At 47.2% G+C, this 18,922-nt stretch overlaps 1 protein-coding gene across 3 annotated transcripts in view; it reads right to left on the reverse strand.

Annotated features, from left to right (window-relative positions):
• Window positions 1–18,922, reverse strand: part of LIG1 (DNA ligase 1) — a 452,209-nt gene that overhangs the window by 202,831 nt on the left and 230,456 nt on the right. For all 3 annotated transcript variants that reach the window (XM_078654820.1, XM_078654821.1, XM_078654822.1), the window contains 3 exons: window positions 13,455–13,511; window positions 11,041–11,213; window positions 9,820–9,986 (listed from right to left, as the gene is read on the reverse strand). In XM_078654820.1, the coding sequence (XP_078510946.1) occupies window positions 9,820–9,986; window positions 11,041–11,213; window positions 13,455–13,511 (397 nt within the window). The remainder of the gene's footprint in view (window positions 1–9,819; window positions 9,987–11,040; window positions 11,214–13,454; window positions 13,512–18,922) is intronic.

Here is an 18,922-nt window from a genome sequence, read left to right on the forward strand (position 1 = left end):
TTTAGGTCGAGGAGGGAGGGAGGAGCAGCTGGGAGGGAGGAGCAGCTGGGAGGCGGGAGCGGGGCGGTCTACCCTGGAGTCTCAGATTCCCCTCAGTGTTAAGGGAGTCGCACATAGCGGAGGTTGTTAGAAACGGTTCCCTTTATTGCTGGGAATCCAGCACCTCACTCCTTGATAGGCGCTCTATGAAACCTTTTGATGTTCTCCTCTAGGCTGTTACCTTAACCCTCTGATGTACTTCGGTGCCCAAGCTAACCTTCGGCCGATGACCGGTCGAGTTGCCCTTCGCAGCTACTGAAGAGTTTGGATCTGTTTCCCCTTTGGACGTCTCCTACCCATCTGTTTATCAGACACAGTATCTTTTCTCGTCGCTCCTTTGTGTTTCCTACCTCCTCCCTCTCCTCTTTCCTTTTTCACTCTTTTCCCTCCTCTTCTACTCTTTTCCCCGAACCTCCCTCCCGTGTCTACATTGTTTCCCCTTACCCGAGCCATGCCGTTGTAACTCGTTTCTCCAGTTATTATTTACCTGAAATGTTGTAACTATGTAGCTATGTTTTGAAATCTATGGTACCTCCTCTTGTAAAGCACTCTGATACCTCCGGGTTTAGCCAGCACTATATAAAACTTTTCAAATAAAATAAAACAAATATGTATTTATGCTATTTCTGTTAATGATCTACCTCGTTTTACTTTTCACAGCCTTTTAAATTTGTACGACTGGAGGCAAGTTCCCGCTAGCAATCTCTTGTAATCTCTTGCAGTACCTTTACATGTGATCAAGACCGGGGAGACCCGGTCGAAACGAGTCATGCTGAGGAGGTCGTGGTGAAATAAATAGCACTTATTTTCACGAGCCGTTAGGGGTCTGTACCGGTTTTGTTCATCCAGCCCTGAGGGGAAAACTGACTTTGGCAGCAGGATCTATTTGCATATATATACACTTATATATATATATATATATATATATATAAACACATACATATATATATACATACACACACACAAACACACACCCACTCCCAGGTGGTCGATACTATCTAGTTCTAGTTAGGTCAGAGTTTCCATAGGAAGAAAACTTTGTTTCGCTGATAACTTTGGGACCACTTCAGTAATTTCCACTAAACTTTCCCAAAACAAAAAAAATCTGTATATCTGGGTGGTTGGTCCAGCGGGATTCCTGTGGTACCATGAGTTACAAAAATGTGGGTTTCTGATTTGCCAAGAGAGGTTTTTTTTCCCAGACTGCTCTTTTGTTCCCCTGGGAATGGATGTTCTGATTTACTGGCAGCAACTTGAAGAACAAGCATTTACAATGCAATGGTCTCGGCATTGTTAAAGTTAGAGCTATTGGCATTGCTCATGACATTTTTATTTATGTTTTTAAAACCAATAAATGGCAGTCATTAACAATGCCAATAGCTTAATCGCTCGCAAATGCGAGACCTATTTCATTTGCACCCACACAGAGCCACACATACAAAGCCAGCCACACACACATACAGAGCCACCCACAGAGTCATTTACATATCGCCACCCACACACACAGCCACCCACACAGAGCCACCCACACACAGCGACACCTACCAAAAAAGCAACACACACAGACAGAGCCCAACACACAGAGCGCCACACGCACGCACAGAGCGCCACACGCACGCACAGAGCGCCACACGCACGCACAGAGCGCCACACGCACGCACAGAGCGCCACACGCACGCACAGAGCGCCACACGCACGCACAGGGCGCCACACGCACACACAGAGCGCCACACGCACACACAGAGCGCCACACGCGCACACACAGAGCGCCACACGCGCACACACACAGAGCGCCACACACACACACACACAGAGTGCCACACGCGCACACACACACAGAGCGCCACACGCACACACACAGAGCCACGCACACAGAGAGCCACGCACACAGAGAGCCACGCACACAGAGAGCCACGCACACAGAGAGCCACGCACACAGAGAGCCACGCACACAGAGAGCCACGCACACACAGAGCCACGCACACACAGAGCCACACACACACAGAGCCACACACACACAGAGCCACACACACACAGAGCCACACACACACAGAGCCACACACACACAGAGCCACACACACACAGAGCCACACACACACAGAGCCACACACACACAGAGCCACACACACACAGAGCCACACACACACAGAGCCACACACACACAGAGCCACACACACACAGCCACACACACACAGCCACACACACACAGCCACACACACACACACACACAGACACACACACACACACAGAGCCACACAGTCACCCAGGTGGTATATACTCTATGGCAAAAGGGACAGTCAGCTGCCAGTGCATAAGGTGTTACAATTTGTCCTTAATTTTGGAGAGAGCGTCTGGATAGTTTCCTGGTTCTATAAATGGACTTTTTATAGACAAAGAACACCTGAGCCTCCATTGCATATTGTTTCAAATAGGTCATGGAGGACAGGTGTAGAAATGATAAGCAAGAGAAGCAGAGATAGGAGTCATAGGGTCACCATGAGTTTCACCATGGGAGTACGGATGCAGTGCAACTGAAGGCTGATGCAGAGTGAAGTGTAGTGATATTTGTGCAGCAGGAGCGCCTACATTTAGATAATGAATACCTAAATCATGCCTGGTATTTAATGTGTCTCTGCCTTCAAGGATTCCATTGAAGAATTTAATTATTTTAAAAAACTGAGAAAAAACGCTCACAACGAGGGAACAGATGGCAGGAAAGCAAGCACAACGAGGGAACAGAGGGCAGGAAAGCAAGCACAACGAGGAAACAGGGGGCAGGAAAGCAAGCACAACGAGGAAACAGAGGGCAGAAAAGCAAGCACAACGAGGGAACAGGGGGGCAGGAGAGCAAGAACAACGAGGGAACAGGGGTGCAGGAGAGCAAGCACAAAGAGGGGACAGGGGGCAGGAGAGCAAGCACAACCAGGGGGCAGGAGAGCAAGCACAACCAGGGGGCAGGAGAGCAAGCACAACCAGGGGGCAGGAGAGCAAGCACAACCAGGGGGCAGGAGAGCAAGCACAACCAGGGGTCAGGAGACAACCAGGGGGAGGGGAGGCGGAAAGCAAACACAACCGGGCAAGGAGAGCAAGCACAACGAGGGGGCAGGAGAGCAAGCACAACCAGGGGTCAGGAGCAAGCACAACCAGGGGTCAGGAGACAACCGGGGGGGGCCGGAAAGCAAGCACAACGAGGGGGGGCAGGAAAGCAAGCACAACGAGGGGGGGGCTGGAGACGCACGGTCCTTGCCGTAACGAAGATGTGAGGCGGACACTTCCTCAGGCCTGGCCACGGTGTGCTGTACAACAACTCTGCACAAAAGGAAACCACACTACACGGGCCCATCACCCGGCTGCCGATGCAACCCCTGCATGGCAATCTGAGCAAACAAACTTTCCAAAGTCACCGAAAACGAAGGAAGCAAACATCATTCTCTAAATCACGTGCGAGCACTTCGTACAAAAGGTGTTTAACGCTGGAGATACAATCAATTCAACATCTGCTCAATAACAATTTTGAGTTTAAGAGCAACATAACCAGCAACAAAAAACAGCCACGTGACTGGCCAGCCCCTACTTTGCTTCAAGCAAACCAATACAAGTGTTTGATATTAAACCCAGCTCTAAGTATGCACAGGACAACTTTTTGTCGGTTCTTTTGCATACTTGCAAACAGGTGGCATATTCTTAGCAAGCCAATCCTCGCAGTCAGACAGGGCATCCGTTCGGTACTGTCCACTTCTGTGAACTGTCCAAGCATGCAAGGTGTGTGCAGTTCGTCTTCAATGGGAGTGGCATTGTCGACGAGACAGCCCATTAAATGAAACACTGAACGCTGGATGGAAGGGTACCCGCGTTCACATACTGTAAACAATACAACAGCATCTCTCTCGGGTCCAGGCCGGGCCCGGAAGAGAGGCCTCTCTTGACTACAAGTCCAGTAAGTATTCTGACGTGAAGACGCGGGGCTCGCGCGGCCGCACGGAGTTCCCCACAGCGCATGCTGCGCCCAGTGTGTGAAGCAGGCTGCCAGCCCCTCCAGTCAATAAACTGCTGTGAGTGGAAGCAGATGGAATAACAGGCGAGCCGGTCCCTGGACAGCCAAACAGGAAACACCGGCATCACGGACCGACTGCGCTCTAATTGTTCCCAGAAACCCCAGCGCCTTATTTTTAGACAGGGCACACACTTCATCTTCTCGGCTCACCAGAAAACGGCAACATGCCCTCTGCGCGCAAGACCAAGATGCACAGGTTTTCGATGCAACGCGCCCGTTATTTAGATGTCGAACATGAAACCGAGCACTATATTCTATTTACAACTTTGGAGCCGATTACAGTAATAGTAAACACAAGCACTGAGCGCACATCGTCATATCTTGCTCGCAGTTGCAAGACCGAAAAGAACACGATCAACAAGCACTAACTAAGTTATTTTTCAAGTTCAAAAGAAAGCGCTTCGCAAGGGAGACTGCCAAGCGACCTTACCGTCTTCCCGTTGTAGTAATACATCAGCGAGTTGGTCCCCATCCCAGGCAAGGGGTAGGCACAATACATGTTGCTGCCGTGGGCTGGTACAGTGCACCGCCTCTCACCAAGGAACATATCCACCCGCTCAGTCAGACAGAGCGGCTTCTCCTGTCCGCGGCAGCCACACATGTCACCTACTCACAAAAAAACAAGCACAAACCACGAGGGGGCAGAAGAGCAAGCACAAACAACGAGGGGGAAGGAGAGCAAGCACAAACAACGAGGGGGAAGGAGCACTCAGCGGAGGACTCGGCAGTTTCTCTACTTCTTCCAGCGGCGGTCGGGCAGAAATGGCTTCAGCAAAGCGCCGACATTTTCGGATTCGGGGGCGTGGTTTTCGTTCTCTCCTCTTCCCATTGGCTGGAAGGTAAAATTACAGCCAATGGGAAGAGGAGAAAGAAAAGGAAAAGAAGCGAAAAAACACGCCCCCGAATCCGAAAAAGACGGGGCTTGAATGGAGTGACGGCCCTCTCCTCCTATGGCTGGCCTCCGTTTAGGAAGCAAGCCAATGGAGAAGAGGGGCAGGTTCAAGCCCCCGTACTAAGAAACATAAAATCTCGGCTGCACAGGGTACGCTAGGCCAAGACCTAAAAACGTTGCAGGTCCAATTACAGGATACAGGAACTCTGGAGGGGCACCCAGGAGTGGCTGGGAGCAAAACCTGGTCAGAGGCCAGGTCCTGCAGCCAACCACATGCCGTGCACTAGTGGGGGGTTGGACACCCACATGGTTGGGGTGCAGGGTCTGTCTGCAGGACAGGCCCGGTGGCCAGCCTGCAGCCCTGCATAGCAAAGACTATGAGCGGGGCGGTGAGGGGAGCGGAGGGGGGAGATATGGAATGGGTCAATCCACCGCTACGCACAGCCAAAAGCTGTCCTCAGCCGGCAAGTTGGATGAATAATATAATAAAAAATCTGCAGAAATTAGCAAAAAACACAGACATTCCCTGAGCCAACTATAACTTGCGCCTCACCATGCACTGTTTATGACCCCACATAATATTTCACTTATGACCTGTTAAATGACATCATGGATGACGTCAGACAATAATTGTGACACTGTCCTATTGGGCTTGTGGGCTTGAGGTAATTCAGCAGGCTACATCTGTGGCTAATTTTCTGTTCACCTTAATGGGGTTTCCCACTTAAAGACTTCACATGAAAACCTGAGTGCACTACAAAGCTTATGAATCACTTTGGTGAGTTCGGTCACTCGCGAGGATTAGAAAGCAACACAGCTAAGACAAAACTGATTTATTTCAAACCACACAAAACATTCAAAGGAAGATTGGCTCATGATGGCGTGCCATAGAAGAGTGGGCTCCTCTGCGTACTTGGGAGTTACTCTTGCCGACTCCATGTCTTGGAAATGCCATGTCAGGAAGGTGATCATACAGCATAAACAAATAGTGGGGGCTATTTCCAAAGAGCATAGGGTTTCTTCCAGCAAACCGAAAGCCCCAGTCTCCTAATCTATGAATCGAGGGCACTGGGGTCTGCTTTATACAGTGCTGAACTGTGGGGCTTTGTAAATATTGATGAGCTCATTAGACCAGAGAAGATGTTTTTGAGAAACATTGTCCACCTTCCACCGAGCACCCTCTTATGATCCCGGACATTGGACATGGGCATAAAAAGGATGGCGAGCAAGTGCAGAGCACGTCCATTGTTGTTTTGGAGGGGTCTCTGGTCTACCCCAGAGTTAGCTAATTGCTGCCCTTTAGCATGTAATAAATCTGTCAGCTCCCGTCAAATAAAGTGGCTTGATAATATCCGAAGGTCACTTCGTTCTTTTGGACTGGATGACCTGTGGAAGACCTGCTATAAGCCCTCAGTATTCTCAGATCAGACAGCCGGCCTTTATATGCATGCACAGAGCCACGTTTTTGAGGGCAATGTGGTCGACCCGCAGGTGGGCTTTTTCTTCATGCATATGAACAATTGCTTTTGAATTATTTGTATTCCTCAATGTAATAAACATTTGACACCCTCTGACACGCCCTGCTCAGGGGTCTCAAAACGAAGGACCTAGATTCAAAGAAGACTGAGTTTTGCTGTGAAGAGGAGAATATATTGGAGATTTAATGGCAGGAGTTTTTGCATGGCCTCTGTGCAGGAGTGGCAGTGCTGCTCGACAGCCTTGATAAGGTCATTAAATAGCATATTGTGCGTGTTTTCAAAACAAAGTTCGATGGCCAAGTGGCCTCTATAAGGATCACATCCCAGTCCAGAAAACTGAGATTCCATGGCAAATCAAGGGGCGCACCAGGAACCCAGGTGAGGGGCGCTGGATCAGGGATCAATGGGCTACGAACCAAGGCCAGAGGGCCAACTCTAGGAACCATGAGTGAAACCAGTCCTTTGGGAAATTTGAAGCATCAGGCATTTCCGAGCCCTCCAGGAACCCCACTATCTGCAGGTTATGGCAGCGTGAGCAGTTCTCAGCAGTCTCCGCCCCCTCCTCCAGGACAGCCACCAAGATCATAAGTTCGGCCACCTGCCGCTTCAGGATGTATACCTCATCCTCCACGGAAGACGCACAGAGCTCAGCCTCATTGACTCTGGTGACAAACATTCACCCACCCTGTTTTCAAGGTCCGTTTGACAGTGGCGGCTGTCCACAATGCGAAGGGCACATAAATACACTGAAAAATATAAAAAATAAATAAATATATTTAGACTTACCTGATGGTGTGTCTTAGTCTTCTGCTGAACCCCGACCAGCCCATACTGCGCAGGGTCCCAGATGGAAAGTCTGGCATGCTATTTCCAGCATGAAGCATGAGAGCAGCGCTGGGATTGGTCTGAGCAGCTTACTTCACCGCTCAGACAGTGTCTAAGTGGCAATGGCTTTTCCCCATCCGGCTAAACAAAGCCGGGTGGAGAAATGCTAAATGCGCATGGCGGTTTGGCCGGCCTAAAATGGAAAGCCAAACCATCATGCACACTTAGTAGTGCCCATTACTCCTCCTCCTCCTGAAGCTCAGGAGGATGACCCAGCCCCGCAACTTGGCTACCCAGTGGAGGCAACTGTGAAAAAGAAAATATTAATGATTGTATTATCATTTTCCTTTTCACTGTTGCCTCTGCTGGGTAGCAGCAGTGGGGTGACGCTCCACCACCATAGCGGTGGAGCCGCCCTGCTGTCTGAGTCTTGTATGCCCTGGAGGATGGTGACTAGATTGTGCTGGGCATGTTTCAAAGTGTCTGCCATCCCAGAGACCCTTCCCCGCTCCCCCAGAGCCCCTGTCAGCGCAGTAGTGAAGTGGTCCATTTTTGGGCTAGGCCGGGAAGGCGGTGGGACTCTGTTCTTGCCCACGGTGGGTATTAGGAGACCAATTTCAGAAGGCTGTGGAGAAGAGAATACATTTACCTGGCTTGCTTACCACTAAGCAGCACGAGCAGCCAGGGCGTGGTAGGTGGCGGTGCTCGTGGGGATTTGCCACATGCGGGATGAGGGTGTGGTGCAGGAGGTCTCCTAGCTCGCTTGCCCTTCAGCAGCATGGGGAGCCAGACACCTGTGGTGTCAAGCAGAGTGAGACAAGCCCCTTCACTGAGGTGAGGGCTCCAGAGTTGTACAAAAGTCTTGGAGCAGTGGCGCCAGCAGCCATGTGGCCCCCCACGCAACCAGGTCAAGAGGGCCCTTCAAACGGAGAAGCCACTAGACCCCAGCCACCCTGCTGGGTGGGCCGGCAGGAGCATGGTAGGTCCCCCAAGGTGCAGTAAGGCCCCAGGGACTCCTGCAGGGGGTGGCGGGGCAGGGTGGCAAAGGACAACCTTTCGCTAGCCCAGAGTCTGAGGGCAGCAACAGAGGAGACACTCCATGAAGCTGGGGTGCGGGGAGAAGTAGAGGAACAACCCTCAGCACCAGTCTCATCTTCACAGCAAGCAGAATGCATATCTTCCTCTAGCCCGAAAACAAAGGCATTCCTGAGGTGGGGAGGGGTGCCACCACCCTCTGCAGTCTCAGCAACAAACAATACTCCTTCAGGGCCATCCCAAGTCCTGCAATGTCCCCAGCACGTGGTCATGGGTCCACCAATGCACAAAGAACTGGTCCCATCCCAGGATCAGGACGAGCCCCTCCATTACTGCATGGTGCCTCCGCAGGGCCGGAACATCTGTGCAGCACTCCCCAGGGTCCGCACACAGTAGAGCAGCCCTCGGACCTCCGCAGGGCGACTGGGTCCCAAAAGCAAGTCGGCCTCATCTCTGCTGGCAGCGACATCCGCGTCTGAACCCAAGGCCATAGTAGGGGACCCGTGGCGATGTGGGGTCCACACTCCGGCGGTGTCAGCTCTCCAGCGCCGAACACAGTCTACGTTGGGGCTTGGGGAGAGCAGCAGGTCCTTGGTAGTTTCTTTTTTACATTCAGCCAATGAGGGGTCTTCAGAGGATTCAAGGATCTGACCGGCTACTTGCAAAAATATTTGTGTTGCTGTTGTCATTTAAGGATTTCAGACACTGAGCATGTAGCCAGGAAAAAGGGAAGAATGGAATATAAGGTGGCCTCTAGATCAGGACTTTCAGACTGGATAACTTGTGCTTATATGGAGATTTGGGTTTTGTGACAGGTTTATCTCTGTAGTTGGGTACGGATGTATTTTGTACCGAGAATTTACATCCTGCACCCAATCACCCCGGACACATGAAGATTCCCCTATGAAAAAAGAAAATGAGCCCCAATCACCATGCAACTGAAGGATGGATTTGGAAAAAATTCAAGGGACAAATGGGAAAACTATAATGTGCTGTTCTTGCTAATCTGAAATCTCAGGAAACCACCTAGAGAGGATTGGAATGTGGAAATGGCCAGTCAAGGAGGATATGAAAGATATCTATCAGCTGGTGAAGAAAAATAGGTAAGGTAATGGGATCATTTAAATGTAACTGAATAAAATTAAGAAATGGAAGGAAAAAGGGGACCCACCCCCATTACAGTAATGTCCCCTCCCAAAAGAGGTGAAAATAAATTGAGAAAATCCATTAAATTACACTACGTCTCCAAATCTACAATTAGTTAGAAAAGGTACAAGCATAAAATGTACATATCACAAGGAACTTCCTGCATGTTATGCTGCCCTGGCTCAAAACTTATGAATTAGGAACACAAAATGCATATGCAAATGTAGCATGTGTGAACAACTTTATAATTTTAAACAAAATACATCTGTCTCTGGAGATCTTAGCTGAATTAACCTGATAAATGTATGTGTTTCCCATATAATTTCATTATAATGTAGCTCCACACGCACCGCATTTCCGGACATCCTGGCAATCTCCTTGAGCTTGTTAAAGACACCGAAGGCAGAGAGTTTGGGTGGAGCAAACATTGTGCGTTGGTTACTGCGGCTGCTTTCTGCCACCAACCCCAGGTCTCCTTTCTCCTGTGCCTCGGCCTTAATCTTATCCAGCTGGCGACCTGGGGGTAGAGAGCATAAAAGAGATTAAGAGAGCATTATCCAGGCTAAAATCCCTAAAGAAACCATCCTGGAAACACCCTTCCTTTGTTTTTAATAGCCACCACCACTCAACATTAAAGGGATACCTGGAGTTTCTGGTGGTTTTTTTTTAATCTTTAGCCACCCTGGATACTTTTTGGTTACTGAATATGGGAGGATGTATATTTCCCTGGAGGTTCTACACAAATAATACCCCTTGCTGTGTGGAAATTACCTCTCCACCCTTTTGGCCTTTGTTGCATACAAGGGTATTTCTTCGAGCCTATGTCCTATGATGACCAGAATAACTACACTTCCCCAATGGTAATACATCTCATTTATAAGCAGTGTTTGCAAGCAGGTAGGTTATGGTCAGGAGATGGGACATGCAGGCTCCTGGGCTGCCATTACTCCAATCAACAGGTTATCACAATGCTTACAAATTTACGAATAAGCCCATCTTACCAAAAGAAAGTCAAAGAAAGGGCCCTCGCCTAATACAGAATCAGAAAATCACATATCCCTTAAATGACGGGGCCGCGCCTTTATTAGGAGTGGACAGACCTTACTTATCCAAAGCAACCAGGATCAATGCAGGCAGCGGGGATCATCGGAAAAAGACAGACCCCTTTCTACAGGAATAAAAGCAGGGGCGCTTCCTGCTGGGGAGGGCTGCCATGTCAGACCACAGGGAAGCTTTCGTAAGACAACACCGGAAGAAGCTGTGAAAGAATCCCCTGTGGGTTTACGCTCGTAGGGTATTCAAGCTTGGGTCAATGCACACCTGTGTAAGAGGAGGGGGCTCAGGGAGCCAGTCTAGTAGCAGGAAACTGCGGTTGTGGTGAATATGGCATTTTAAGATTTAGAAAGGATGCTCGCGAGCAGCTTTATTGCATCTCGTGTGTGCATGTTTGCCTGAACAGCGCCTTTTGGGAAAGGGTGAATGTTCCTGTGAGGCTCTGGCAAGGTAAGGGGGGAGAGGGGGGGAGTAGGGGGTACTACTCCAGCAGTGTGCAAAAGAGAACGGCTAGTTACCGGTTGCCTGCGCTACCGCCTTCATGAGGATGGTCTCTCCGATGCCCAGCTCCAGTCCCTCGTAGGCCGGGCCCAGCCGGTTCAGGCACAGGTAGACACACGGCAGGAAGTCCTCCGGCGAGAGGGCGATCACCGAGCGCATGAGGTTGCTCAGCGTTTCGATGTTCTTGTTCCTGAAAGTATATTGGATTAGTCATTAACAGTACTCATTTCCAGCCAGTAAGACCCATCTCTTCACTTGCTGCTCATTTCTTCACTCACCCTCTCACTGCAGGAATTAGAAGCAGAGGCCTGCATGTTGCACACAGTTCACTGAAGCTACCATGTTATCCCACTGAGCTATCACACATCCGAAAGAGTTAACTGTACCTGGAGACCTTAGTACAGCAGCTCGAACACAGGTTACACCACCATCTCCAGGAGGCATGGCTTGCAATGAATGTTTTCTACACACCACCATGAGCAGCCTTAATGGACTGTTGACACTGGGTCAGCCAATCAAAGGGCTGGAGCAGAGCCAAGAAACATATAGGGTAGAAGCTGAGGGAGTGGTAGAGACTGAGGCAGATGCCAGCAACCTAAATGCACACATGCTTCTGATCGACAAGTTCTTTAAAGCTCTCCCCAAGAGGCAGAGTCACAATGAAAAGGAATCATTCCACAGGCCCAAGGTTCTTCTTAGACGCCCACAGCAGATGCTGTATTACATATCCAGGCTCACAAAAATCAAAGCTGTCTGCCCTGGATTCATTCTCATTGCTCTAAAGGCTTAATTAAGCACTGCTCTCCTCCTAGTTGTGCTGGTTCTTTTGGGACCAAAAATGGGAGTGGGACACTTCACAGCAATCAGTCTCTTCAGCAGATGATGGAGACCTTCAGTGACCTTTAACGGCTGGCTCAGACAATCCGAAGACTAAAATGTGGTCATGAACTATTCCAGTCTGCTACACTCCATGCTTAGGAGTAAAGTTACAGTGCACTGCAGGGATATGGAGCCAGAAGGGACAGTGGTGTCTGGTTCTCTACACGTGCTGGGGCGGCTGCTGCACATAGTCTTTTATCCAATACCAACCAGGCATTAATGGCACCCTTCCCTCATAGCTCCCTCATCTTCGAACTGACCATGCAACTGCATGCTGGAAAAGTAACAGCCACTAATGCCACCAGTAGAGGGCCACCACACGTCTTCACAGATTTTGTAATATCTGTGGTCTATTTGAGCACACTGAATCGCTTTAATGGGTCGTAAGCACTATAGAAATACAATTTACATAACATAAGGATCACCTTTCAGTGTCCAGGGAATCAGTTTGAGAGGCACAAGTGCTATTCCTATCGACACCAGATAACGTTTCTTTCCAGTAAATGGCACTCGTGTGCCTGGTCATCATTAACACCACAAAGTCCAACTGCTTCAGTGACCGTTTCAAAAGTGTGTTGGTTCAAAATCTCAAACACCAGCTCTTCCCTTAGTTTGTAAAGGGATTTTTACCACACCAGACCCAACACACGACAGGTCATGAAGACAATGAAGCACATTGATCAATGCAGTGGCATGACTGCAAAGCAACATTTAAAATTAACTTTCATTCATTGCTGTGGATGAGGATAATATAATCTCATGGGATTCCACGTGGACCTATGCCCCTCTCCAGTTAGTGTGAAGATCTAGGTTTCATCATTGCACGGTCTCACACCTGAAGTATGAATTGTTGTTCGCTCATTTCTACAGCCTCCAGGTCCTTAACCAAATCTTTCTTAACAATTTCTAAAGTAATTGCAGCAAACACCATCATCTTCTCACACCTATCCTATGAAAGACTCCTCCCACTAGGGTTCCAAGAATGTCAAATTGTAAGTACCCATAATGCAGCACCAGGCAAATATGCTGTGTCCATTGCAACTGACAGATCGCCACAGACTGCCTCTTGCAAATGTATCTATGTCAAAGAAGCTTGTAGTACCCACAAAGGCACACAGAACAGCATGTGAATTTCTGATCACCAACATTTATGTACCTCATGGCCTGAAACAGCCTGTCTCCAGCCAATAAGAGTTTAGATGCATTACGAGTTTTGGGGATACTAAGTAAACTGTGGAACTTTGTCTTTGACTCTTTCAACATGAAGCCATCTACCTCAAATGGAGGCTTCAAGGCTCTGGCTTTTCCAGTCTCAAGTCTGATTTGCCTTCTGAGTTCCGGCTGCTAATCTAGAGCAGCGTTCAAATAAGACAGATGCGGCCACAAATGCGGCTCACTATCATTCTAGCTCAAAGCCCTTTATCTTCAAACCCTTCAGCTACAGGGAATGATGAAGGTCTCTTAATACACAGAGTGGGGTCTACAAAAATTACTATCTGCAGTCATATTCTTGGTAATTCGCATTGCTTCTAACTTCAGGGCCTTGAATTACCTGGCAGATTCGTCCTCAATCTTCTCAAATGTCCGAGCAACAGCCAGGTATGGGACTCTGTAAGAGAGCAAAGAACATAAGATATAATGGTAGAAATTTAGCATGGCATGATGAACATTAGCCCTTTCTACTTCTTACCCCAGAAGACAGGGTGAAAGGGTGGCGACTCAGCTAGGCCCTTTTTTTTTTTATCTTTGCAATAAAGATTCCCAACAATAAAAATTCAACCAGCCTCTGCAAGCAATAGCAATACACAGCTACACTTTTTTCCCCAACTTAAACCTACTTAATCATAATGGGTGAATAATTATGCTGTGAAGCTTTAAACGGCAAAATAATTCCACAATCAGAAATAGGGTAGCCAAAATAAAACAAGGCGGGTCTGCTGTAAGCGCCACAATTGTAATGTACTCTGGCTTACAATTACAGGAGGACTTGAAGGGATGTAAACTGCTTGTTCATCGGACTGAAGCATTGTTAATAGCCTGTGCAGCGCCATCATACCTCAGGATTATCTCAACATATCTATCACCTTTCACTCATAACCTTGAATAAAACTAGCCAGTGCTCAAAATAAAGTACAATCTCTCAACCAGAAAAAAAAAAAAATTAAATGCAATTCTTCTTGGATCCTTTACTCAAAAGGAAAATTAACAAGTTACTTACCATCAGTAAAGCTCTTCTGGTGGATACTGCAGATTCCTCACCGTTTTAATTCCCCTAAAAAGGCTGGATCTGGAACATCCCCAACAGTTACTTCCATGTGCCAACAGGTGGCACAATCAGATCAGTGGCATTGTATCGCCTAAGGAAGGGATGGCACAGAACCAAACATAGGTATGATCCCTACCCACTGACATCAGATTTTTTAACCAACTCACCTACTGCAACAGATTGCAAATTTTACAGTGGGTAAGCCCAATGTGGGCCATTTTTAGAATCCTAAAAACCTGTTCTGCATGATGTGGAGGAGGGAGTGCGGTAAGGAATCTGCAGTGCGAAAGAGTATTCTCCAGAAAAAAGTACTACTGAAGGTAATTAACTTGTTTTTCTGATCAACACTTCTAACCACAAATTCCTCAACTTGAGAAAATTACCAAAGCAGTAGCTCTCAAAAGGTGGAGGAGTGAAGGACTGGAGTTTATACTAGGTAGTCCTGCAGAACGAGCCGGACAAATGGCCCTCTGTAGACAAGAGAGACGGTAATGTCTGCTGAAGATGTGGATGAATAGCTATGTAGCAGCCTAGCAGCTATCCAACATTGGAACATGCCTCACCAATGGAATGAGGCTCCTTCTTGGCCAAGGCACACAACATTTTTATGTACAGGTGTAATGGAATAGTAAGCGCCATGTTCGCAGGGTTACTTAATATTATAGTACCGAGCGTGCTTGCTCGGCCTGCCTGTTATCTATTGTAATGTTTGTGTAGGTTGGATTGTGCCTACGTTTGTGGCACAGGTGTGCTCTCGGGTTCTAGTTACAGTCCATTACTCTGCTGGGATCAGAGTGTACAGGACGTGCCGCATCATGGACCATAATTGACAAAAGAAACTTATTTTGAATTAATCCTTTCCACTTGTGGATTACCATCATTTCATTTGGCGACTAGCTGTCCTTCGCTGGCCCACCGACTGCACCGAGCCTGCTCATGCCCCCAGCCGCATACTGCGGAGCTTGCTTGTACCTCTTGGACGTGTTTTAGGTGGAAATCCTTGCTTCAGAGCAGTGCTGCAGGGAAGCAGAAGGCTATCCCAGTGTCGACAACGGAAGGCTTTGTCATAACGCGTTTACGTTTGGCAGCCATCTTGCACATGGAAGATTCAAGGGGCATGCCTGACTCCAACCTTTGCACACGCTGATGCCCTGGTGGCCATCTTAGATGTACAGCTGCTCATTTCCTACACAGATCGCCTGTGCATTCGGTGACAAGCACACCTAAGCTTATTTTTCTTCAGATTAGCGTTTTCCTTGCACGATCGGTGACAGGCATACCTCATCCAGCCTTACAGGAATCGATAACAGGCACGCCTTTAGTCACGAAGTCGAGCATCTAGTCTTGATCTGCACACAGTGTATTGGACATAGAACACCAGGTATTTTTGGTAGCATACCTTCACACCCGTTGATGGGCACACCATCCTTACTGCTAATTAATTTTCATGCCCATGTACTTCTCCTGTTTAGTTATTCATACTGGTTGTCATCACCTTCGTCTTTTCCTGTATATTATTATCTACTGTGTGTGAAAATGTCCACCTCAAATTCAGGTGTGAGCGCAGGAAGCAATGTTGTCAGTACAGGTTCGCAGCAACCCATGACTCAACCTTCACCCTTAACTCATCCAGGCACACCCCTATTTGAATGGACATATTGGTTCAAGCTATTAGAGAACCATTTAGTTGCCATAGATGCTACAAGCTATAATCATGTACGTCAATTTGCCTTTTTATATGGAAGTCTTGGTCATGCAACACAGCTTATTTTTGACAGTTTATCAATTATACAAGCACCTTCAGGTGACAGCCAATGGAACGTTTACCTTGAGGCGGTTTTTAGGTTATGGAAACAGTTTGCTGATGACCCTAACATTATGCTTGAAAGACATGCCTTTTTCAAAAGGAAGCAATTTCCAGAGGTAAATCTTGAAGAAAATGTATCCGCTCTAAGAGTTCTAGCATTTACTCGTGAGTTTGGTTCTAATTTAGAGATTTACATTTGTGACAAAGTTGGTTTTAATTGTTCCTCTAGGAAAATTCAGTAAAGACATCTAAGTTGTTGCAATCCAACACTTATAGAGGTACTAGATCTAGCAAAGAGCATTGAAAGGAAAGAACACTAATTTCTTCAAAAATGTTACATCCAGGCGCTGCAACGGTTAATGTTGTTATGTGCACGGAAGAATGCACTGAGGTGGTGGGCACTATTAGTTCTATAAGGAAACAATTTAAAACAAATCTTCGTTTCTTGCTACCTGTGTGGTGCTAAATCCAATCTTAGTAGCTTTCCTAGTTGTCCCGCTATTGAAATTTTTTTTATCCTGTGTAAAAAATGTGGTCACTTTCATAGTGTGTGCAGGAGCACGAAACATACAGCAAAAGTGGGAAATGTTGACAAAGATGTGGAGGATTGAGTTGCCTCACTTAATGTCATGTTAACATTGGAATGCAACACTCTAGAGTTACCCATCAAAGGCACTTTATGTGAAGTTCTTGTTGATCATATTAAGTTAACGGTCATGGCTGATTCAAGGTGCCCCATAACCATTTTACCGGACTACCTTTAATGAACATTGGGGTTTTGACATTTCACTTTCTCCTACATATGTTAATGCAAAGGCTTTTAAGGAACAAGATATCGACATGATTGGCTATTTCAAAGCAAACATTTTGTGTCTTGGTAGGGATACCATTACCAAGGTTTATGTTGCTGGGAGAAATATTGTGGGTTACCAGGATGGGTATACTGTGGGTTCCTGGATTGGACAATCCAGTGGTTCAGGGAGAGATGCCCAAACTACCCATTTCATGTGCCAATGATTATCCCCAGGAATCTGTTAATGCCATTCTAGTATATTTAGCAGAAAATTAGGTGGATTCCCAATGCCCAACCTGTAGCACAGAAAGTTCGTCCTGTTGCTTTGAGCGACAGAGAGAAATTGAGGAGCACTCTTAATGAATTAGTGACTCAAGGTGTTACATGAGGCACGGATTCTTCCCAGTGGGTGGCCCCCATTGTCGTGCGCAGGAGGACTGGTGAAATCAGGTTATTTGCCGACTTGCGCGCCCTTAACATCAATATCATAGTTGAGTGCCATCCATTGGCTAAGATGCCCTTGGTTCATTTCTTGGTTTGGCAGCATACTATGCACGCTTTGTCCCTGGTTATGCGCGGTCTATTGAGCCACTTAGCATGTTGTTTAGAAAGGACAAAGGTTTGTGTGGTCGGAAGTGCAAAATACAGCGTTTGAGGTTGTAAAAAAACGAGAAAAAAAAAAACATAACAGCCCCAGCACTGAGTGCGTTTTGTGGAAATCAGCCAGCTATCATTACGGTGGAGGCCAGTGCGCATGAAATGGGCCCTGTACTCAGTTAAAGGATTAGTGGCGGTGAGAAAACTGGCTTTTACACCCAGGGCACTCAAGGTATATGAAAAGCAATATAGTACAATAGTAAGAGAAGGTCTGGCCTGTGTGTGGGCGGTCTATACATTTAGAACATATATTTGAGGCACTAGATTTGAATTGTTGACTGATGACAAAACTGGTTTCAAAGTTGCAGGCATACAACTTTACCATTAGTCACATCCCAGGTGAAAAGAATTTGTGCAGATTGCTTGTCATGCATGGCACTTGAGGAATTTGTGGCATTGGTTGATGCAATATCTGAATACAAATCAGTTGTAAGTGAGCAAGACTGGATCAAAGCTTCAGAGAAGGATTCCATTCGGATTAAAATTATGGGAGGCTTGAAGTGAGGAATGTACAAGGAGAGTTGAAAACATTTGCTCAGGTTGCTGACAAACTTTTGGTGGAAAATAAATTTGTACTTGGGGGAGTTTTTTGTTCCTCCTACCAAAGTATGAGGTATCATTATATCACAGGCTCATGATGGGGATCTGGGGTGTACCAAGACGAGTATGAAAATTAAGCAACATTATTGGTGACCATCTTAGGACACTGATCAAAGATTTAGCTTGAGCATCCGGAGTGTTTATTGTCTGACAAGCATTGGAAAGGTATGCGCGTTTCATTGTGTCCCACCCAGTTTTCTAATATAGTATGGAAATAATTTGGGTTGGAATTTTATGGTCCTTTTTCCACTTTACCAGAATCAATGAGGTATACTATACTACTTAAAGATTATCACTCCAAGTGGCTGTACCATGCATTTGTTGCATCGACTGATACTCAAGACCGCCTTGAATTTTTTTAAACAAATTTTTGTATTGGAGGGACTTCCTAAACTTTTGGTGACACAAGATGGTACTCATTTTGTTTCTGAATGCATGAGCAGTCGCGGTTAGGGTGGGCTGGGGGGTGTGAGGCTTAGGGGCGGGGGAGGCATGGGTGGTGGGGAGGCATGGGGGCGAGAGGCAGGGGGGTAGGGTGGTGGGGTTGCTTCGAAGAAGTCTTCCTAGTCACGAGGTAGGGGACTCCTCCTTTCGGTGATAGTGCGCATGGTCAACGACTATCTTCAGATTATTTTCCCGCACAGGGTGAGAGAATGGAGTAGTAGTAAAGAATAGATATGTCCATGTGTATGTATGAATATTAACAAGAGAACTACAGCAGCTACAGGTACCTGGGGAGGTGGGTGGGCACATGAGATTCTACAGCTCTACATGCCAAGAACAGATGCATACCGGGTAAGTAACATTTTCCATTCGAGGCATGTGAGCTGTAGATCACATGTTTATGCATAGACTATACAGCAGTCTCCCCCTAAGCAGTGATTATCCTGTAACTGA

Source organism: Lissotriton helveticus, chromosome 7 (genome assembly GCF_964261635.1).
Source record: "Lissotriton helveticus chromosome 7, aLisHel1.1, whole genome shotgun sequence".
NCBI classification, from domain to species: Eukaryota; Metazoa; Chordata; class Amphibia; order Caudata; family Salamandridae; genus Lissotriton; species Lissotriton helveticus.